Genomic DNA, 22,896 nt, shown 5'->3' on the forward strand with positions numbered 1-22,896 from the left:
CATCAGTTTGGGTCCAATGGGAACCACGCCTTCATGCACCACACCTGAAATAATCAGACACACGTACAGACACACACAAAGATCCACAAAAACAACAAAGTCCCACTCTGATAGAAATAAAATACACAATACACAGAATAACCGGAAGGAACAAAACCAAATATGGCCACAGCCATAACACGGTGTGACACAGCCTTTAGGTCAGTTCAGAGCTCATCCAAACATCTGGACTCCGTCATAATGATGTAATCCGTCCCTCCGATGAATCCGTTTACATTTCCAAGGATTTCCAGGCCTTCAGGACTCTCGTTTCTGTGTCCTGCCACAGCTGCAGAGTGTTTCCCCGGAGGCCATCAGGTTCTTCGTAACCCTCGCCGCAGCGTTTACTTCGACTCCAAGGAGATCCAGAACACGGCCATCCAGGACTTGATCTGTGACCACACGCTGTCACCCAACTGGTACAGATTCCAGATCAACAACAAGCCAGCGGAGATGCCGACCACCTGTGTTGAGGTAAGACGTCTGTCACTTGGTGTTCTTGAACGCCTCAGAAATCCTGTCAGATGATGTCCGTGACCTGGCGAGTGTCTTGCCTCCAGCACATAGCTACAATAATAAGCACCTTCAGTCCAGTTGCAGGGCGTAATGACCTCCTTCCAGCAGGTAATGATTGTTTCGGCTCCCCTGTAGATGAACCACTGTGGGACCCAGGCTCCGGTGTGGCTCTCACTAAAGGACACCTCCCTGCCGCGACCTGGCGAGGCCCGCCAGCTCTTCGCCTGCGCCACCTGGCAGTTCTTTCAAGGCAGTGCCAAAGACTGTTGCCTGTTCCGCATCCCAATCACTGTGAGGAACTGCGGCAACTTCATGGTCTACTACCTGCAGCCGACCCAGGGCTGCATGGGGTACTGCGCAAAAGGTGAATGCATATATAATGCATTAACCCTTTAAAGCTACGTTAAAATCGCCCTCAGAAATGCGTTTTCCATTACCGCTTTCCAACCGCTTCCGATTAAAAGTCTATGTTAACGCCCGTTGAAATCTCTTGTGTTCACGCGTAGCAACGCAAGTTTTTTTCCACAGTTTTCAGGCTCTAAGTACAAAATGCGGATCGCAAGTTAAATGAGGTTGAACAGACCAATCAGCGACTTTCATTTGGTAGTGACGCTTGGATTACGTCCCATTTAACTCACAGAAGTCCCAACTGTTTTAAAATTGATGGTGAAGGACAAATAAGGATTTCTGCCCAGTCGAAAATCTACAACACCAAGTCTTTGTGTATCAGAATAAAGCTGTGGAAAAAAAAGCCTGGAGCAAGATTACCGCTTTTACATTTCACTCCAAGCCTCTTTCAACCGCGGTAGTATATAGTGGCAGAAAAAGCCCCTCGCTTCTTGTCCAGTGTGATCACCAGGGTTCTTGAACACGCCTCACATGGCCGGTGTGTCCTTAGCTTAAAACTGGAAATGTCTTTGGCGACACTTCAATAACACACGCTCTTTGACCTAGCGTAATACTTTGACCATTTACATGAAGGTAAAGTGTTGCATCATGAAAGTAAAGTGTCGCAGTGGTGACGTAAAGTGTCGCAGTGGTGACGTAAAGTGTCGCAGTGGTGACGTAAAGTGTCGCAGTGGTGACGTAAAGTGTCGCAGTGGTGACGTAAAGTGTCACAGTGGTAACGTAAAGTGTCGCAGTGGTGACGTAAAGTGTCACAGTGGTGACGTAAAGTGTCACAGTGGTAACTTAAAGTGTCACAGTGGTAACGTAAAGTGTCGCAGTGGTAACGTAAAGTGTCGCAGTGGTGACGTAAAGTGTCACAGTGGTAACTTAAAGTGTCGCAGTGGTAACGTAAAGTGTCGCAGTGGTGATGTAAAGTGTCGCAGTGGTAACGTAAAGTGTCGCAGTGGTAACGTAAAGTGTCGCAGTGGTGACGTAAAGTGTCGCAGTGGTGACGTAAAGTGTCACAGTGGTAACGTAAAGTGTCGCAGTGGTAACCTAAAGTGTTGCATTGTTAACGTAAAGAGTCGCATTGTTAAGGTAAAGTGTCGCATTGGTAACGTAAATTGGCGCATTGTTAACGTAAAGTGTCGCATTGTTAACGTAAAGTGTCGCATTGTTAACGTAAAGTGTCGCATTGTTAACGTAAAGTGTCGCATTGGTAACGTAAAGTGTCGCATTGGTAACGTAAAGTGTTGCATTGTTAATGTAAAGTTTCACATTACGAACATGAAGTGTTGCTTCATGAATGTAAAATATTGCAATGCGAACAAAAGTGTTACATCACAAGCCTAAATTGTTACATTACAAACACAAAATGTAGCATTATGAATGTAAAGGGTTGTAACCGCGTAATCGCTGTAATGGGTTAAAGAGTTAATGTACCTCGTAGCATCAACACGGAAACTGAAACTAGGAGAGGCTTCCAAAGGGTTAATGAATGGTTCTGCCAACATGCTAGACATTGCAGCTAACAAAAGGGAAAAAAATGTGTTCCAGCTGGTTCTGGTTTGAAATCAAGACACTGCCAACCAGGGGAATTGGAAATCAACGGACAATGCAAAGGTAGAAATTTGTGTAAACTGCGCAAATGCACAATCCTGTTTTTCACTGAAACAATCCTTTTGGTATGGCTTTGGTTCCAGCTGCCGTCCCATCCCTGCCCTCTCGGCCAGTGATCACCGCTGAGCTCATCGGCCACAGCGTGCACCTCAGGTGCTCTTTCATCCCGCCGTCGTGGAACCAGTTGCTTGGCTTCCAGGTGGTTTGGGCCAGCCACATTGGCCAGAGCATGAAGGCTGAAATCCGGCAGGAATCTACGCTGAAGCCATCCTCTTTGGTGGAGATGGACGGTGTGCACTTCAGGCTCGGGGAAACAGTAAGTCCCACCGGTTCTAGGTCAGTCTTTCACGGCAGCACGTGCGGATGCTTTGCATCCTCCAACTGGCAGTGTAAAGCCATGGATCACTTTGACCTCCTTACTGCCAGGGTTCAGCTTCGTAGAAAACATGCTTAGAGATTTTGTGTGTCACGCCCCGTCAGGATCAAGCAGGAGAAAGGTGGGGAAGTGAAATCAGTTGCAGGTTGGAAAAGCTCCGCTCCACATGGGTCCCATTTGCAGCAGATTTCCCCCCAAGACTTCACACCGAATTCCAGAAGGACCCAGCAGATAATATAAGACCCTTTATGTTGATTTTATAGTCGCTGTCAAGGATCACAAGATGGGTATGAACAAAAGATAATACAGCCGTTACATCCGAAGTTTTTGAACATCAGTCCACCAAAAATAGTTTCAAGGAGTCCTTTAAATAAGACTAATCATGACTAGCATAAATTGACCGTCTTTAAATAACTTAATAATTTCAACAAATTCTACACCAAAGAAAACTGGCTGAGATATGCAACACTTTAAAAAGTAACTATACACCAATACACAGCGCTATATCGGTTGGTTGGGATATTTGCGTGATTAGTCAAAGAGTTATGGTAGTTCAGAGAGCATTTGTTACATTGACTTGGCAGCGACATCTCAGGTACAAAAGGGTTAGCTCTCTAACATCAGAGCTTTAGCGGAAGTGTTGACGTTCTTTGAATTGCTGATGTTATTCAACCGTTTGCGCTATTGACGTAATTCCAACAAATTCTGAAGCAGAGAAAAGTAGCCTTGCGCTGATACGCAACACTGTACGGTCGTGAAGTGATTAACGTAAATCAGCTGATTCTGTCGCGAAGAGAAAATTGGCTTTGCGCTGATATGCAATGCTAAATTGGCTGTTTACGTTCATAGCGTAAAACAGTCAAAGAGCTACAGTAATTCGAAGTGTTTGCGTAGTTTTGTGTTCCATTGGGTATGAAAGGTTTAACCCTTTAACGTCAGAGCTTAACCCTCTTTGATGACATTCTTTGGATTAACAATACTTTTCAACCATTTATGCATTTAACTTATTTCTAACAAATTCATAGGAAGAGAAAAGTTGCCTTGCACTGATATGCAATACTGTCCTTACACAATTGATGCAACTAACTCGTTCTGTGTCAGAAAAAAAATGTCTTTAGGCCAATATGCAACGGTAAATTAGCTGTTTATGTTAATTGCAGCAATAGTCAAAGAGCTACAATAGTTCAAAAAATGTGTGTCATTTATTGTGTCACCGGTGACATCTTGGGCATTAAGGGGTTAAGTAGCATCAGAGCTTTAGCTTCACTATTGACATTATGTGACACTTTACAGTAGTGAAGTGCTTACGAATTTATGTAAACTAGCACATTCTGTTGGGAGAAAAGCAGCTTTGAGTAAAATGACGCGTATCAACCCTTCTCTGCGTTAGAATTACGTTAATTGGGTAAATGGTCAAAGCCATACAGTATTTCGAAAAGAGTTTGTTATTTTGTGTCATCGGTGACGTTTACCAGTGTTAAAGCGTTAAAGAAGTTCACGACATTTTGTTGGTGGAATTCCTTTTATCTGACTCATTAAAAAACACACACAGAATAAGGTGAAAATATTTCAAATTAAGGACATTCGTTGATTTTTAAAAAACCTTTTTTGTGTCTTTAGAACATTGCGCTGACACTGAAAACATGGCCGTCTTTTTTTTGTTTGTTTGTTTGTTCTTGTTTTGTTAATTAGGACAACCAGCTGTGATTTTCTTGAACTTGCGTTGCCAGTGGCGGTTCTACACTAATTTACTCCCTGGGCGAGTAACCCCACCAGCGCCCCCCCCCCGCACACATACAAAATTTGACAACATCCTGTTGTGTTCCCTATCTTCTATTTGGCCATTTTACCCAAAAAATACATGAATTTTCTAGACTCGTATTACAGGAGGGTCAAACTCAGTCACACAGGGGCCTAAGTTAAAAACACGCTTAAGGTTTTGGGCCGAAGAAGATAAATGTTTACTGAACACACTAAAGCTAAACTTTTAAACCTTTTAAACTGAACTTTTTGAACATAAATATGAATAAAAACAGGAACACAAGTTAAACCTTAAATAAGTTGTAATATTTTGTTCTCCATAGAAATATATTCTGTCAAAATTATACAAATATGAACATGCTGCAGAACAAAACAAAGAAAGCCTGGAAATATTAATAAGAAATTGCAAATCAAATAATTCCATTTTTTTTGCTCTTTTATCATTTTTTAGAGCATTTTTTTTTTTAGAGCTGGACTCCTGCTTCATTTTTAGCAATAATTTCTTAATGTGTGACGTCCTGTGTGTGTCTTTGTGAAACATATCAGAGGGATTAGATCTAAAAAATAAAACTTATTGTGATTAATATGTTTAGGTCTTATAAAACATTAAAGACTAAATCTTAGAATTCATCAGTGGGATTACTCCAAAAATATTTGGCATTTCCCTAAATTTGTGCAACACCAACAGCAGAAATCCTCCAAAAAAACTCAATCCATAAAAAATGGTCTGCGCTCATCCCCCCTCCCCTTCCCTCTGACACACGCGGCTCCGTCTCTATGACGGGAGGCGCAGCTGCGGCCCAGAGTTGATTGTCAGATAGAAAAAGACTCCCAATCACTTGTTAGTGTGATTCAGCCAGCCACCGGCGAGTTGCGCTCCCCTGTCGAGTTTTTTGACTTATGTTCCAAAGACTACCTCAAAGAGGTGTGACCGCAAGCGTCTTGCAGCAGAGAGCGGTGGTCACGTGCGCATCGGGTCTGCTGTGTTGGAGCAAAGACTTGTGGGAAATAATCTCCATTGCCTGCTTTTGTCGAAATTGGGTTGAGCACGGATGTTTGTTCTGACTAATTCCTTTTCATGTGCCTGTTTTATGTTGTTTCACTCTGAGGTATTCTTTTTTTTTTTTTTTGCACCATAAGTGTGAAGAGCAAATAGGAGGAAGACATTTTTAAGAGTCTGATGTGTCAAAATAAGAGCATTAAGTGTCGGCTGCTGAAGCAACTTCAAATTAAAAGCTACAAGCTTCCTCTTTGAATATAGTGAGTAACACATTATGTGTAACGCTTCAGGCACGGCAAATGCCGCCCCCTATGAAGTGCCGCCCTGGGCGACCGCCCACATCGCCCATATCAAAAACCGCCACTGTGCGTTGCCTTATATCAGTTGCCCAAATCCAAATCTGACACAAGTTTTAGTTTGGAGCCAAATGTCCTCATGCCTAAGTCCAGTGGCACTCCGTGACTGCTAACAAAACCAAAACCACAATGCTGCCGCCACCGTGCTTAAGAGCTGGAATCAAGTTTTTGCGCCAAACAATAACACTTTTCCTGGAACATGGTTTCGATTTGAACCTGTGAGTTCTTTATAACCTTCCAAACAAACCCTACTTTTTATTTTTCCCGTGAACTTTAAGATGGAAACTGGAGCTTGTCTGGCACTGCGGTGAAACTGTTGGTGGGTCCAACCATTTTGTGAAAACAGCCAATGAGGTGGATGGTTGGTCTCTGCTCCACATCTGGACAGCAGAGAAACCAAAGGCCGATCAATAATCATTAAGAGGAGGCCTTCTCCATCTGGAGATGCTAATGCACGTGCTACCACCCTCCGATGAGGCCGGGATTAGGGGTTTCCAGCACGTCAACACTGTTCTACACTGCCTTCTTCTCGAACAAATAGTCAGCCGCTGGTCTTTCCAGAGAAAATCTTTGTGAAGTATTTAGCTTCCCCTGCCTGATGTTGTTTGGACCTGGGCGACGTCATTATCTGTCTGCGCACATGTGGGTCTGGATTGTGTTTGGGGAAGCCCGGCTCGGTCACGAGGCTCCTCTTTGACACGTGCTGGTGCAGCAGCTGAACAAAGTTAAAGGTTGTCTACTTTTTTCTTTCTTTCTTTTTTTAGATTGTTGAATCGGATCCAGTCGGAGGGTCTTTTTCTGGTCATTTCTTCATGTTTCTTTTGCCTAAACGTGTTTTTTTATTGCAGTTCTCCTGCAGAGTGTCAACTTTTAGAGTGAACGCCAGCTACTCCAGATCTGTCTCGAAAGAAAGTGAAAGTTTCTATGCCGGACTGAAGGTACACATCCTCCAACAAGGCTCAAGGTTTTTTAGAAGCTGCTGAGGTTGTTTGTTGGCAGAAAAAAACCCAACTAAATTAAACAATTTCCTGTCTTAAATTTGTCAGTTTTATCCGGACTCCCTCCACATCGCAGAAAACAGTGAGGAGCATGAGGTGACAATCCACAGCACGGTACCCATCCCCTGTCTTCACCTGGACTTTGGTCAGAGGTGTGGACTCCCTTTGACTTTAAGTGTTCAAGACCCAGGTAAGCCCTAAAGGATGAGACAAAAAGTGTACATTAACCACAATAACTACTATGTTCATGGCGTTTTTTAAGGGAAAAAAATGGAGTCTAGTTAACGAAAGTTTATCTAACTAAACCAAGCCCCTAGCAAGCTAGGAGAATCAGCTAGCTATTTAGGCAGACAGAATTTGAATCTGTTTCACAAAATAATTAAATTCTCACAAAAATGTATCAGTTTAGGGCTAATAGATTAAATTTTAAAAAGTAGCTTCAGGATCTTTAGGCAAAAAAGATGGTCAGCAAAAAACCATGACTTTAAATGTAGCAAAAGAAACCGAAAAGACTGCTGCAATAAAAAATAAAAAAATAAAAATATTTTAAAGAGAAAAACAAACCCCAACTGTTTGAAAAAATTACAAATACTATGAATAAATATTAAATGCTAAAATTTGTTGTTAACATTTAATATTTAGTCTTGTTTGCTTGCTAGCTAGCTAGCTAGCTAGGGGTTTGTAGACAGAATTTTACTTTGTGTGTCACAAAATAATAAATGCTCACTTTAATTAATGAGTTTAGGGCTAAAGAAAGTACTTTTACCACTTTTATTCTAGAAAATTCCTGTCAACAAAAATCCTTGACTTTAAATTTTAAAATGGAAAATGAAAAGGCTGCATCATCTAAAAAACCCCACATATTTTTAAATTAAAAAAACAAATAAAAACTTGAAATACTAGCTTAACTGCCAACATTTTGTATTTGTATCTGGGTCCAGTGCTTAGCTTTGCTAGCAAGGTTTTTTTTATGGGATTACTCCCCATGTATTTAAGTATTTAAGACCAAGGTTAGCCTTCAATGACAAGTAAAGAAATTGCACACTGTAACTACAAGAATAATCATTGTAATCACAATAATTACCATGTTTAAACCTTTCTTAGTTTAATAAAGGGCTTTTTATTAGACTAAAGAACAACTTTTGCACAAAAATTAAGATTTTACCCTGTAAGTAAACTTTCAATTTCAATGTCAACGTAGTTTTTGATGGTTTCAGAAGAGTTTGGCAAAATATTCCATCAACAAAAAACCTTAACCTAAATTTAAAAAAGACTGCTCCATCTATGCAAAAAAGCACCATAGAAAAGCAACCATTTGGTCTAACACTTAGGTTTGGTAGCTAACTAGTTAGCTTGGGGTTTGTTGAAAAAATTATTCAAATTTCACATCAGTTGATATGTTTAAGGCTAAAAGGTGACATTTCAAAATGTAGCTTTAGCATTTTTAGGCAAAAATTCTGTCAACAAACAAAAAAAGAACTCTTCTTTAAATATATAAAAAGAAAACGGCTGCTCTCTCCATGCAAAAAGACATCTTTTTGATAAACAAAAAAGTAAACAGTTGGAAAAAAAGTACAAATTAGCCATCATATGTTGTACCTACCTAGCTCTAGCACTTAGCTTTGCCAGCTTACTTGCTGGCTAGGTAAAGGTTTTATAGACTGAATTTTATAAAGATACTATCAAAGATATTAGAAAAAGTAAGAGTATTTGGTCACCTTCTGTGTTACTATTTTGTAAAAACAAAATTAAAACGGTGACCCATTCTTTGCCACTGTCACATTGTTGCTTGCGGGCTTTTTTGTGTTCTCTATCACATCAAGCTAGGAATGTGATGTCAGTTCTAAGAGCAGCTGGGTTGTTAATCTACTGCCATGTCGAAACCCACAGACAGTCTTGGACATATGGTCTCAAATGTGGTGCTGTCCGCCTGCCAGGTGGAGATTCAGCCTAAAACCTGCAGCCAAGGAAGCTGCGGCAGCACAAGGTTCTTTGTCACTGCCGTCACTGACTTTACACGGGACGGGAACCGCCACAGCCTGGTCAGCGTCTTACCTGGACCTGGTGCACCCCGACTCTGGAGAAGCTACCTCCCAACATCCTTTAAAGTGAGTTAGCCCTCAAAGATTGGCTGGATACATTCTGAAGTTTTACAAAAACGTGACTTGAAGTACACACCGTAATGCAGCTTATGCTTCCTTGTTGACCTCTACAATTGGTTAATTGTGTCCATGCAAGCATGAGAACTGTGCTTTTGAAGATCCAGAGCAGAGGAGATTTCACAACTGGGTTTAATGAAAGCAGCAAAGCCTGAGGTCAGGGTGTACGGCCTTCTTAACATCCATGAACTGCCCTTTTCCTTCAGGTCAGGGTCCAGGACATTCCCACTTCTATGTGTCACTCTTTGACTGACCCACATGTTATTTCATTTGATGGCAGGTAATGAAAGTTTTTTTGTAGATTCCTGAAAGTTTGATTTGATTTTTGATATTTAGATTAAAAGTGCTGCTCCGTCCCATTTGATCAAGTTTGTTCTGTGCAGGCGTTACGAGAACCACCAGACAGGAACCTTCGTCCTCTACCGAAGCCCGGTGAGACAGTTCGAGGTCCATTCTCGGCAGTGGGACTGCGGTAGCCGACACTATTCTGTCGCTTGCAACTGCGGTGTGGCAGCAAAGGAGGGGAACGACGTAGCCACCATTGATATGTGCAACGGTCAGCTGAAGGAAACCCGGCCGCAAATTAGTCTGAGGAACCTCAATGAGGAGGGTAGTCGGGTTAGAGTGCTTGAATCTCAGCAAGGGAAGAAGGTCACCGTAGGTATCCGAACACTGCGTGCATGTGTTCTAGAAAACCATCGGTCCATCCTATGTTTACATTATCCTTAGACATTGTGAAGTGATATTCACAAGCTGTTGGATGTTTTTGTCTTCTTTTAGTTTGTCTTTCCATCGGGGGCATTCATCAGAGCCGACGTGCATGATTGGGGTTTGAGTTTATCAGTCCGAGCACCCAGCGTCGACTTTGGCAAAACTCAAGGTCTTTGTGGAACCTTTGACCACAATGGAAACAACGACTTCCAGGGGTCAGATGGCACCATCTATGGCCCTGATGACCTGCATCGATTCATAGAAGACTGGAGGTCAGCTTTTAGGGGAAAACTTTCAATTCAACTTGGTTTGGGATACAAATATAATTTACCAAACAAAAACAGTAATTTACTCTTTTCTTTGTGTTTTTGTTAGGATAGCTCCTGGTGAGAGTTTATTTGACAAAACTCCTCCTGGGACAATTCAAGAGTTTAGGAGACCTTTCTGTCAGTGCCAGAGAGATCACGGTGTCTCTCAACATGCCAGCAGGGAGACAACCGACCCCCACTCTGACTGTGTCGCATTTGATAATGTGGATTACACATCTGTGTTTCCCTCTTTGGACACGACAGTGGAATATATTAGGAGTCCAGAGGAAGACGAAAACATTCTGAACATGTCTGCCTTCGGGGTCCATCCTCAGCCCCTTTGGCTGCACAGCCAGAGCAACCAAAATGATAACAGGGATTTGGAACTAGCTGGTGAGTTCAGGGAGGATTTTTTGCTTTCCGTTGACAAACCAAAGCAGCGGGATTCACTTGATATCCGTCCCATTTTTGGCCTCACTCAAGTTGATCTCGAGAGCTTTGCTTACTTTTTCCCCGAGGACCATCAGGTAGAACCTCGGCCTCTACCACAACCCCAGTGGCCCACTCCAAGCGGCACAACCTCGTCCAAAGCCTTAGAGCTGTGTCATATGGCTTTGGCCAACTGCACTGTCGGTACAGTGTGCAAAGAGCTCTTGGGACGCAATCTTGATGAAGCGGTAGCTCTCTGCATGATAGACCTGCAGCTCAAAGATGACCTGAGTTGGGATGACGCCCTACAGCCATACTTGGAGAACGAATGTGAGAGGCGGCTGTTCCAAAACCGCACCTACAGGTCCACGGACTTGATAAACTCACTTAGTGCTCCTGTTGAAGTAATCATGGCCCTGCGCTGCCCTAACTTTTGCAACGGAAACGGGGAGTGTACAGAGTGGGGCTGCAAGTGTTACCCCAACTACAGCAACCATGACTGTAGCCTTGCCATCAGTAAGTATCTTTGAAGGCTTCATGATGTTTTCTTAAAAAGTTGAATTATTTTGCATACCCTAACTGTTGCTACGGAGACAAGTGCGTTTTTTTTGTTAACATACTTCAGTTGTATGTGTAAATGTTTTTTCCCAAAAGATGAACCGACCCAGTTAACTGATTTGGAGTATGGTGGACTATGTGACTTCCGAGTCTTCGACTGCCGGAGCGTTCGGGTTTTTGGCCTCGGCTTCATTGATTCCCCCAACCTGAGTTGCTACGCTACTCAACTGAAGGTACGAAAAGTGACATCACATGTGAGGCCAAGGAAACCTGACAAAACAACAGAGCTCTAAATGTGTCCACTTTTTTCCCTCTACATGCCTTTAACAGTACATAAACAACGTTTGGCTTCCAGGAGATAAACAGAGGACAAAAGCTACCTTCGTCAGTGCCAACGTGGTGGACTGCGCCGTTCCATCACTGAGCAACACCGCCGTCAATACCGAAGAGCTGATGGACGATAAGCCTTACGCACGCTGGGATATTGAGGCATGCTGGAGTTCTCATACTGAACCACAAACATATATTTCATGGCACATTTATGATTTCTTTTGTCTCAGGTGTCAAATGATGGCTCCCATTTTAGCCAATCCAAGGTTCTGACCATCTTTGATGGTGTCTGCCAAGTGTGCGAGGCATCACGCTCAGGACTCTGTAAGTTAAAGGTAACTTACATTTTAATAAAAAACCTCTTCTTTCCTGTCTTTTCTATTCACTTATTTTCAGAATCAGAACCATTTATCGTCGTTACATTTATAAATTGTAACGAGATTTGAGTAGCTCAGTAACAGACCGAGGACATCAAGAAATAGACACAGTCTGCAAGTATGCAGATATACAAGGATCCAATTTTGCACACATCCAAAGGATGGTCTTGGTGTTCTTGGACCAGGTGAGATCAGCTGTTATGGTAGTGCCAAGGAAGGTGAAGTTGTAGACCCTCTCCACGCTCATGCCATTGATGTTGCCACAGTGTCTCCTGAAGTCAAAGATAATTTCTTTGATTTTGGTGGTGTTTAGGAAGAGGTTGTTGGTACCTGGCACCATGCAGACAGACTGGATACCTCCTCCCGGTATGCAGCCTCGTCCTCTCCCATGACCAGTCCCACGCAATTGTGTCATCTGCAAACTTGATTATGGCGTTGCTGGTGTGGGCTGGTCTGCAGTTGGCAGTGTACAAGCTGTTCAGGAGTCGACTCGGTACACATCCTTATGGGGTTCCTGTGCTCAGAGTCCGGGTGGAGGAAAGGTGGGGGCCGAGTTTGACTGTCTGCGGTCAGTTGGTGAGGGAACAGATTGTGTGCATTTCTGATTATTGAGACTGAATCAACTCCATACCTCTCCCTCCCCCAGACCCACAAACAACCCCCAACCCCTTTCACACCTTAAGTGACGGAAAATAAACATTGGGAAACAAACTGATTATGGATAAAGTTAGTTAATGAAAACGCTCATGATCCTTTTCAGTGCTAGGCATCGTGCCCGTCCTTAGTCAGGCTTTATTTGTTTATTCATTATTTATGGGGCGGCCATGGTGCAGCGGTAGGGCGGTCGACCCATAATCGTAATATTACAGGTTCAATTCCCGCCTTGCACGCTCATGTGTCGAAGTGTCCTTGGGCAAGACACTGAACCCCACCTTGCCTGTGGTGGGAGGTTGGTGCCAGTGTTAGGCAGCGGAGCCGCCGTCAGTGTGTGACTGGGTGTGTTCATGGGTGAATGGGACTGTGACTGTAAAGCGCTTTGGGCCTTTGAAAGATGGTAGAAAGCGCTATATGAGTATACGCCATTAACCATTTATTCACCTAATAAAAGTCAATGGGTTACGTCAGTCATTAGCGGTCCAGTGTGTATATTTGCATTAGAAATACAGCTCGCCAATTATATACTCTGAGTACTGCCTGCTAAAGGGCTCAAACTCATCTTCTAAATGCCAAAGAACTTTTTTCACTGAAGGTGGACACCAACAACTACTTTCCGTTTGTCAAGCAGGAAGGGACATGCAGCATCGACGGAATGTGCTTCGCAGCCGGAGAAGCCAACCCCAGCAGCCCTTGCCTATTCTGTGACCCCAACTCGTCCAAGTTCACTTGGTCTCTAAACCATGGTACGAGCACGTCACATTACAGGGTGCGACGTTTCCACTTTACGTTGCAAGTGGCGGCTCCCAGCAGCAGATCAAAGGAGCTTTCCAAGCGTGTTCTGACCTGCAGTTTAACCAATCTGGGAGTAACTAAATTTAAATCAATCACTTGGGGGGAGGGGGAGGTTGTCTTTAAAACAGAGAGAAGTCATATTCAAAACAAAATAAAGTTGTATTAAATCAAGGATAATTTGTATTTAAATTAAAAATGTACTTTGCAATACAGAGAAAAGTCGTATATAAAGTTGAATTTAAAACAGACATGTCAAACATAAACACAAATTTGTTATTATTGATTTTGTGTGCACAACTTTGTGTATTGGCGTCTCACACTCGTTTCATTTTGGTTTGGTTTGCTTTCTGATTGTTTTCAGTCAACCAGCCGCCATCCTTCCACAGACCCCAAGGCAGCTTGAGAACATTTGCCGGAGAGAATTTTATCTTCCAGTTTGCAGCGTCGGACCCTGAAGGCTCTGAGCTCCTCTTTCAGCTAAAGGAAGGCCCAAAGGGGGCTGTGCTCTCCCCCGCAGGCCTCCTTATCTGGAGGGTGCCGCTGCTTGTAGAGGGTTTCGGAACAAGACGCACCTTCCGATTCACGTTGTCGGATGAGTGTAACGCCCAGAGCAGCTTCCCTGTGGAGGTAACGGTGAGGGTGGAGGAGAAGAGTGGGAGAAATCCACTAAAGGCGTCTCAAGAGGGCTTTTTCTCCTGTGGGGCAGATTGAGGTGGTACCATGTGGTTGTCTGAATGGCGGCACGTGCGTGACGGACGTCAACTTTCCCGCCGGCAGCGGGAAATATCTGTGCATCTGTCCTGAAGGGAGGAACGGCGTTCTCTGCGGCGGAAATGACTGCTCGCTAGCGCCGTGTGCTGCCGGCAGATGCATCGCCGCCGCCAGTGGGGGGGTATCGGTGCGTTTGTCCTGCAGGACTGCGAGGTAAGACCTAAAGTCTGCAATTCCGTGATCCGTTAGCCATAATAACAGCTGCAGTTTACGTCATGACTGTTGGGCAGGTTCCACTTGTTTGGAGGACGTCAACGAGTGTGAGAGGAACCCCTGTTTTCCAGGAGTCCAGTGCTTCAACAGCTTCGGCTCCTACAGCTGCGGTTTGTGTCCCAAAGGCATGCTGGGTAATGGGACGACTTGTAATGGTAAGATGACACAAATTCAGACAAGTCTAATGTCAGAAGACGCTATAGGGTCAAGGAAACTGTACAAAAGAATAGGAGTTAGTGCCCCCTCGTATTCCAAAAAGGAAGTACCTGCTGGCCCTAAAAAAACAAATCCTATAGACTTCTAAAGCAGCTATTACTCAATCATTCTATTGGTTAGAATTCATTATTTTAGTAGCGTGTTCTTGCTAATTATTGTAAGTTATAAACTGACCAATCAGGTGCCTCAAAAAAAAAGAGGCGGTCTTAAGTTGAACGTTGAACTCTCCCTGCTTTCAAGTGAAAGGGCTGTGGACATCCAACAAGCTCACTCCTGACATGACAAGAGTGGTTGTCATGGTAACAAATAGTTTTTGTATTTGTTTGTATGCACTGCGGCATAACTCTGCAACAGATCCGTGTCCGCAGTGCCTCTCTGTCCGTGGGGTTAACATTTTTAAATTCCGCGAGGTCTCTCGAACCGAACGCCGTGAACGCAGCACGGAATAAGAACTTACGCCAAGGTTTAATTCATAGTCCACAACGCTCATGGTGTTCTGTTCGAAAGACCTCACGGAAATAGAAACGTTAACCCCGCGGACAGAGAGGCACTGCCGACACAGATCTGTCGCAGAGTTACGGCGCGGTGGGAAAACAACTTACGAGTCCAAGAAGATAAGTAGTAGTTAAGGAGACAAAAAGTTCAGAGCTAAATTGACTAGTGTAGCCACGCATTAGTTGTATAAAACATTGTAGGTAGGATTTTTTGATAAGGTAAGACGTTTGGATAGCTATAACTGTCTTTTTGTACTACAGGTAGGAAAATCTCACGAGGTAGGACAGATTGTTAGAACACCGATACTAGCGCATGTCGCCTACCGGCAGTTGGAAGAGGCTCGGTCCCAAATGTCAAAGTGGTGCTAATATCATGAAACTTTAGCTGAAGGCTTTTCCTTTCGCAGCTCTTTTCCGATATATGAAGACTTGATGTCAGACTATTCCGGCAAACATTTGGAAATTCCGTGAATCACTACTAAATCCGAGTCCCTGATTGGTTTGACCTGGTTTAACTTTCAACGCACATTAAGTGGCCTCGTTTAGTACGTAGAGCCCAGAAACAGTCTCAGAAACTTGTTTAGCTACATTTGTACACAGTTGCCTGGGAAATGGACTTTTCATTGGAAGTGATCGCTGGAACGTGCATTGCCGAGGGCGATGTCAACATAGCTTAATAGCTGTAACAGTAGTCCAGGTTCTTGACTTAAACACAACTTTTGCTTAGAAGAGGAATTTTTGTACCAGTTATTGAAAATCCCCCCTAGATTGATAGGCTTTCTGGCTACTTACGTATCTGTGTAACATCTTGTCAGGTGACAATAAACCAATAAACCCATCAGTTAGACCTTCAAAAGCCGTGGTCAAACAAATAAAAAAACATTTGACAAAACAAATTCAGTTCTGTTACTTTTTAAGAAGAAGCAGGAAAAATTACGATCCACTAGGAACCTATGAACATTTTTGGATTTGGGAATAAAATTTCCAAAGATTGGCTGAATTTTAATTTGTAACATGACAACTCAAAAAACAACAATACCAAACTTTTTTTCTGTTGCTAGACGCCACCTAAGATCATCTGGACATTTTTGTTTATTTGTCTAAACAATCACAGGTGGAGTTTCCTTCCGTTTGTCATCTCTTAACTGTGTTCTGAAAAGAGCTTTATGTTCTTACAGCTGTTTCCAGATGTGGAGATGATGTTAGTCCAGACAAAGAGTTCTTGACTTCCAAAATCTGGAACCAATAAGAGGTCTAAAGTTATTAAATTCAGCAGTCCGCCAAAGTCACACAACAAGTTTTTTAAGAAAAAAAGGCTTTTTTGGGGGAACAATTTTATAACCTGAAGAGGATGTTTGATGCATGAAACCACAAAAACTTGTAGGTTATTTTGTCAGTGATTGTGAACAGTAGCATTGACTCACAACAGCAAATGAGGTCTGAGAAGTCCTGTCTCAGAGGGGCATTCTGGAGGGATCGGGTAGTTGGGCCTGATGAAATCCAAATGCAGGTTATGGGCTGCTTCCATTGGTGGGTACTGTTGGTTCAGTTTCGTCACTCTTGTGTATGTGCGTTTATAACAAAAGGGAAACATCAGATGTTATAAAATCTTCAGCCAATAAAGAGCATGTGTTTCAGGAAGTACTGTCCAGGAATAAAGCAAGGAGACAGAGGAGGAGCCTTGGACTTCCAAAAAAAAGAAAGCTATATTTAATAAACATCACTTTTTTTTTGCACCATAAGTGTGGGAAGGGGAGAGGATGATGACACCTATACGATGTACGAAGACATGCCTGTCAATTTAAAAGCTCAGAGCTCGTCTTGTCACGTCTCTGTTCCTCCTTCATTGAAGCGTTGCTACAATAATCATCCGCCACGTCTGGTCTGCGAAAACTTTGTATGGCGTCATACTGGTCCGCAGCGTTAAAAAGGTTGGGGACCCCTCGTATAGTTGGATGCAAAAGAGAAACCCAACAATTATTGGAAAGATCTAGACCAAAGATGGGCAACTACAGGCCTCGAGGGCCGGTGTGGCTGCGTGATTTCAAAATATCCAAGCCCTACTCATGACTGATTACCTGATTCAAGTGTGTCAAGCCAATTGGAACATGCCGGAGCAGGAGATGTTGGAAAACATAATGTGACCCTCGAGGCCTGGAGTTGCCCTTCCCTGATCTAAACTTTACAAAAGATTTGAAGGTTAATAATAATTTGTGGTGGCTAATACAAAACTTGATAAGTCACAAGAAGCCATATTAAGTCTCGTTGAATATTTTATCATTTGTTGGATTTTCCAATGAATGTCTAAAAACGGCCTCTACGTTTAACTAGTTTTGAAGGAGATGTTAGTCATGCTTTTCTCTTCATTGCAGCAGTCTATGGAGCAACCACCGTCTCCCCTAAACCTGCTCCTCGCACAAGTGTTTACAAGTCCGATGTTCAACTGACAACCCCCAGAAGGACTGACGCTTTCCAGAAAACTTCAGACAGTTCCACGCACGGCGAGGCAAAACAACAAAAGCTACCTGCAGCAAGTGACTCAAAGTTCCCCTCTTCACTAGAGAGGATTTCGGTAATCAACTCAGGCCGCAAAATCACCACCAACCATGTGGTGTCAGGTCAGCAGGAACCCAACAGTGGTGCTGAAAAAAATTCCACTGTAACATTGGGAAATATCGGTAAAACAGAAGGTAAGTCTGACCTGACACGAAACTCACACTCGTCGGTTAATCCTTTTACGGTAGATGTTTAGCTCTGTAGTTGATGTTCTTTGGAAAATCGTAACTCTTCCACCATTCACAACTAACCTAATTTCAACTGATTCTGAAGCGAAGAAAAACAGCTATGCAATGAGTGTTTTCGTAATTAACGTAAATCATTTAATTCTGTCAGAGAGAAAAGCAACTTTTGGGGTAAAGGCAATGTGCAAAGCATCTTTTCTCAGTATCAGCTGATTTACGCTCATCGTGTAAATCAGGGGTGTCAATCTCCACGCCTCCTGTTGGTTTTGCAGATGTCCTGCCTTGTCTGCTGCTGATGACCTGGATCAGGTGTGTTTAGCCAATGAGGAGTTTCAATGACAGGTTGGCTGGAAAACATGTAGGACACCGGCCCTCGAGGCCTGGATTCTGATATCCCTGGCGTAAATTGTCAATGAGTTACATTCCTTCAAAGAGCATGTTTTATTTAGTGGTTGCTAGCAACATCTCCATACTGATCGCGATTCTCATGTCTGCTGCGTGATCAGAGTTCCTGCGGTGCCTTTTGAGTGCCCGGGATGGTGTGTCAGTCTGTTAGCAGCGCGTTTTCAGTGCCGTTTGTGTCCACAGTTGAAAAAATCTGAACTTTGGCAAAGAAGACCAATCAGGTTTGGTCCGTGATCTGCTGATGACATGATCAGCGGGTAACAGGGGTGGGACCAAGTCATTGTTTTTCTAGTAAGTCTCAAGTCTTTGTCCTTATGTCGGAGTCAAGTCCAAAGTCAGAAGCAGGCAAGTTGCAAGTCAAGTCCAAAGTCAAATCCAACAAGTCTCAAGTCGAGTTCCAAGTCAAGACCAACAAGTCTTATGTTGAGTCCTAAGTCAATACTAACAAATCTAAGTCAAGTTCGGAGTCATAAGCAGGCAAGTCCCAAGTCGAGTCCAAAGTCGAGAGCAACAAGTCTCAAGTCAAAACCCAAGTCAAGACCAACAAGTCTCAAGTCCAGTTCAAGTCCTACAGTTGAATGTGTCAACGGAGTAATATCCAGTGTTTAAATGAGTATAATTATTTAAACGGATCATGTGTCCTTTTAATAGATGCATTTATCAAAATTTTGCAAATATATTAGGTAAATTGCTGCTGAGGTCTCCCAATTTGATTGGTTGAAATGTCGGATCAAACCAATGTGGTCCTATCACGTCAATATACTTTTTAATCTTTAGATGTTCGGGAAAATAGCAAGTCTTTCAAGTGAGATCAAAGTCCGAGTCATGTTTTAAATTACTGCTGTTGACATCCAAGTTAAGTCTAAAGTCATCAAATTCATGACTTGAGTCCAAGTTATGTGACTCGAGACCACACCTCTGGGAGGTGGAGTTCAAAACCAACATGGAGGAGAATCTCATTGTTCCTCTCTTGAACTTTGTGATAGTTTTCTTGTTTGCATGGAGACGTTTTCTTGTTTTCCCACATCTGACTCAAGTCGTCAAACTTGGTCACAGGGAGACGGAAGTACCGCTGAAAGCGGCCGTCACTCACATGACATTCCTTCATTATATAGTGAACTTCACTGTACCGGGATGTCATGAGCCCAGACATGGAGACGTGATTACCTATGCTTTTTAGAACTTTTTAAGATCTATAAACTTGATTTCTCAACATCATCCATGTATTGATTGTTTATCAGATATACAGTCAGTGCTCCCATGTAGGAGTGAGGAGGCTAAAATCTTTAGACAGTAGCTCCTCCCACATGCATCTGGAGGATCAATTTTATGAACACATTTTTGGACAAGTGTCCAGCAGCAAATCTGATGCTCATCGGAAGTGATTTGAGGGCACAAAAATCGAGATCCGTGGGAACATAGCATTACAGGGATATAAGATTCTTTTATCTGTTTACAAAATGAGTAAAATGCTCTACGGAACTTTCTGTATTGTAAATTTTATGACACGAAATATTTGCAGATGTACTCAGAACTCTGGCAACTAGATTCCTGATCAAAAGTTAGTCCCCTTAGAAAAACAGGTGGTGTAAAATTGGACTACAAACATGGAGCAGCTCAAAATTGCTGAAAGAGCCGCTCACTAACTCAACTTTCCCGGATTTAACATCTGATCTGACCACACATCTGCATTGTGTCTTTCAGGATCTGCTCCGGTTCTGGAAGTCAACACATCGGCCACGTGCGCCAGCAGGCCGTGCTTCCCCGGAGTCCAGTGCATCAATCGCAGACCGCCGCACGTCGGCTACGTCTGCGGACGCTGCCCACCTGGACTATACGGGAACGGTCGGATCTGTATGAAGACCCCCAAGGAAGGTTAGGGCTTCCTTTCCCTAGTTCCTCCGGTAAACCAACATGGAAGAAAAGCTCATCGTTTTTGCTTGTCCCAAACTTTATTTGTATCAGAACAAACATTATTCTTCTCCTTCCTCTGACTAATGCGGAACAGCAAGTTGTCAAACAAAGATACGGAAGTAAAGGTGAAAGCGGCCATCATCCATGCGTAGCTTCTGCAGTAGATGGTGATCGTCATCATACTAGAAGAGTCTCTAAATGATGTCATGAACCCAGACATGGAGTTGTGTTTACAGAGCTTTACAAAATTAAAGAACCTAAGCTACTCTCTCTACATTATTATCGTCTTTCACAACGTAGTAATTAGACTGTAAACTGAAGGTTAGCTGTAGCTCCTCCCTCTTACAAATTTGCATCAGGGTCATCATTTTTCTAAACACAAGCGTCTGTGATCAAACTTGATCAAAACAATGGCATTAGGTGAAATTGTCTTGAAAACACTGACACATTTCTTCTTCTTCCCTCAGCATCAAGTCTTCTCCTTCAGCAGCAAACCTTATCCAAGCCCAGTCGGTCCCCTTACAGAGGCAGCAGTCAAGTGTCCAAGCTCCACCTACCTAGCCTCCCAGTAAGACACAGCTACAAGCACCTGTCCTCACCTGTAACCAGAGCGCAGAGAGAAAATCCTCTGCATGTGGAAGTGGTGTCGCAGAGAGGGGCTGGGACTGGGAGGAGGGAGGCGGTCACTATTACTAAAGATAATCCAAGGACATCTACTAGCGTCCATAATTTCAGATCGATCATCGTAGAGAACACAAGATCTAGAATCAGTACTCAGACAAAGGTGGACTCTGAGGTGAGTTGATAAGGTTGATGGTTGAGCAACTACGTTTTGTGACCTTAGACTTGGGCAACACTTTCTATTCTTCTCTATGGTGTCTACTAGTCAAAAGGAACACCAACTGGAGCGAAACTTCATGAGATGACTCCGTCCAGACAGGTTTATCCGATTGCAAAGCCCCAACAGAACCCACAACCACAGCTCAACTACCAAGTCATCACCCGTGCCAAACCGTGGACCCCGTCCAAACCTCTTACTGCAGCCCTTACAGCTCTGTCCTACTCTCTGTCTGAGTCTGACTTCTCTGCAGACGGAGAGGAAACAGAGTCCATATCAGAAGATGAGGTGGTGCAGAGGACAAAACTGATCCTAACAACTCAACAGAAAGCAACCAAAAACTCCACACCACAACAAACCAGGTTCAGGAGCAGCACCTCAGCTTCCAAACAGCCAATGAGCTGTGCCAAGAGGCTGTGTTTTCCCGGTGTCCAGTGCGAACCGACCATAGATGGAGGCTCCCAGTGTGGGAGATGTCCTGTAGGATATACTGGTGATGGACAAAACTGTCAAGGTAATGCTCAACTAGAGCGCAACCATCAGTAGGACGTGTGTCTTACTTTTGAACTTGTTGGATATCCACAAACAATTTTGTTCTCAAGGTATTTGCAGACACGCATGTGGACGGAACATGGAATGCGCTGCACCCAACACGTGTCGCTGCAAATCCGGCTACACTGGGTCAAACTGTCAGACCGGTAAGAGACGAAATATTAATAAAAAAATCCCTACAACTTTGGATCAACATTTGTTTTTCTACTTTTTTCTTTCTTTTCACATTTTAAAGCGATTTGTGATCCAGAATGCGTGAATGGCGGTGTTTGCATTGCTCCAGATGTCTGTCAGTGCCCCAGAGGTTTCCAGGGAGAGACTTGTCAGGAAGGTATTCGGTTAAATCCCAACAATATAGACGACTTGTTTGGACAGTTTTAGGATAAACTGTAAACTTCAGATTTAATATCTATGAAATATGAACATTTAAACTCGTTCATACAGTAAAGTCACTGTGATGAAATGTGTTTCTGCAGCTTTGTGCAGGTTACCATGTGAAAACGGAGGCAGCTGTGTGGGAATGCAGACCTGTTCCTGTCAGTATGGCTTTGTTGGTTCTCATTGTGAAACAAGTGGGTTAAAAAATTGATTGTTGGTTCTTATTTAGCTCTAATTGAATATATATGTTGCTGTAATTTCTGCAGTCTGCAGAGTCGACAAAAATTTTTTATTCCAAATTTCCATTGTATACTTAATTCCGAGAAGTTGAAGTGCCTCCAGGATTTTGTGGGCATTTTATTATTGATTGTTGCAGCACAAGAAGCCTTATGTTGCGACTGGTTTTCTATAAGGAACTGTAATTTATTTGTATATTTTTAACAAAAGGCTGTTTGAGTATGCCCTCATTTTCTATTTATTAAAATACATTTTTATTTAACCCCATGAGAAATGCACAGCATTGATGAAATTCCTCATAAAACAGGGATTTATTATAAAATAAAGCAATTTTGTAGCCCCGTTTGTGCAAAAGCATGTGAAAGATAGAAAAAAGTATTTAATAACAGGATGCTTAGAACAAAAAGATAAACATTATAGTTACACAAAAGGTAAATTCTGACACGTGGTAAAAACATTCACATGCGTGGTAACTAATTTACACGTGCTAAATTCACAAACGTGAAAAATAACTCACACGTGGTAAATAGTTTACACACGTGGTTAGAAATTCACATGCGTGGTAAATAACTCACGTGGGTGAATAACTCACATGTGCTAAATTCAAAAACATGGTAAATAATACACACTATGTAAATAATTCATACATGTGATGTATAATTCACATTCGTGGTAAATAACTCACACGTGGTAAATAATTCACGCGCCGTAAATAGTTCACAAATATAGTAAATTCAAACACATGGTAGAAGTAGTTCACACA

General features: G+C 42.8%; 1 protein-coding gene across 1 annotated transcript in view; it reads left to right on the top strand.

The window, feature by feature from the left end:
* The window catches only part of LOC101174005 (von Willebrand factor D and EGF domain-containing protein), a 31,456-nt gene that overhangs the window by 3,584 nt on the left and 4,976 nt on the right, over nucleotides 1-22,896 (top strand). Inside the window, 26 exon segments of the mRNA XM_023949670.1 lie at nucleotides 329-513; nucleotides 691-919; nucleotides 2,500-2,565; nucleotides 2,646-2,878; nucleotides 6,904-6,993; nucleotides 7,102-7,243; nucleotides 8,944-9,161; nucleotides 9,419-9,492; nucleotides 9,596-9,869; nucleotides 9,993-10,195; nucleotides 10,299-11,176; nucleotides 11,315-11,451; nucleotides 11,549-11,707; nucleotides 11,779-11,883; nucleotides 13,175-13,325; nucleotides 13,736-14,001; nucleotides 14,081-14,298; nucleotides 14,376-14,404; nucleotides 14,406-14,513; nucleotides 17,441-17,758; nucleotides 19,919-20,089; nucleotides 20,596-20,924; nucleotides 21,015-21,480; nucleotides 21,569-21,664; nucleotides 21,754-21,849; nucleotides 21,995-22,090. Of these exon segments, the coding sequence (XP_023805438.1) occupies nucleotides 329-513; nucleotides 691-919; nucleotides 2,500-2,565; nucleotides 2,646-2,878; nucleotides 6,904-6,993; nucleotides 7,102-7,243; nucleotides 8,944-9,161; nucleotides 9,419-9,492; nucleotides 9,596-9,869; nucleotides 9,993-10,195; nucleotides 10,299-11,176; nucleotides 11,315-11,451; nucleotides 11,549-11,707; nucleotides 11,779-11,883; nucleotides 13,175-13,325; nucleotides 13,736-14,001; nucleotides 14,081-14,298; nucleotides 14,376-14,404; nucleotides 14,406-14,513; nucleotides 17,441-17,758; nucleotides 19,919-20,089; nucleotides 20,596-20,924; nucleotides 21,015-21,480; nucleotides 21,569-21,664; nucleotides 21,754-21,849; nucleotides 21,995-22,090 (5,337 nt within the window).

This window comes from Oryzias latipes, chromosome 2, assembly GCF_002234675.1.
Source record: "Oryzias latipes chromosome 2, ASM223467v1".
NCBI lineage: Eukaryota > Metazoa > Chordata > Actinopteri > Beloniformes > Adrianichthyidae > Oryzias > Oryzias latipes.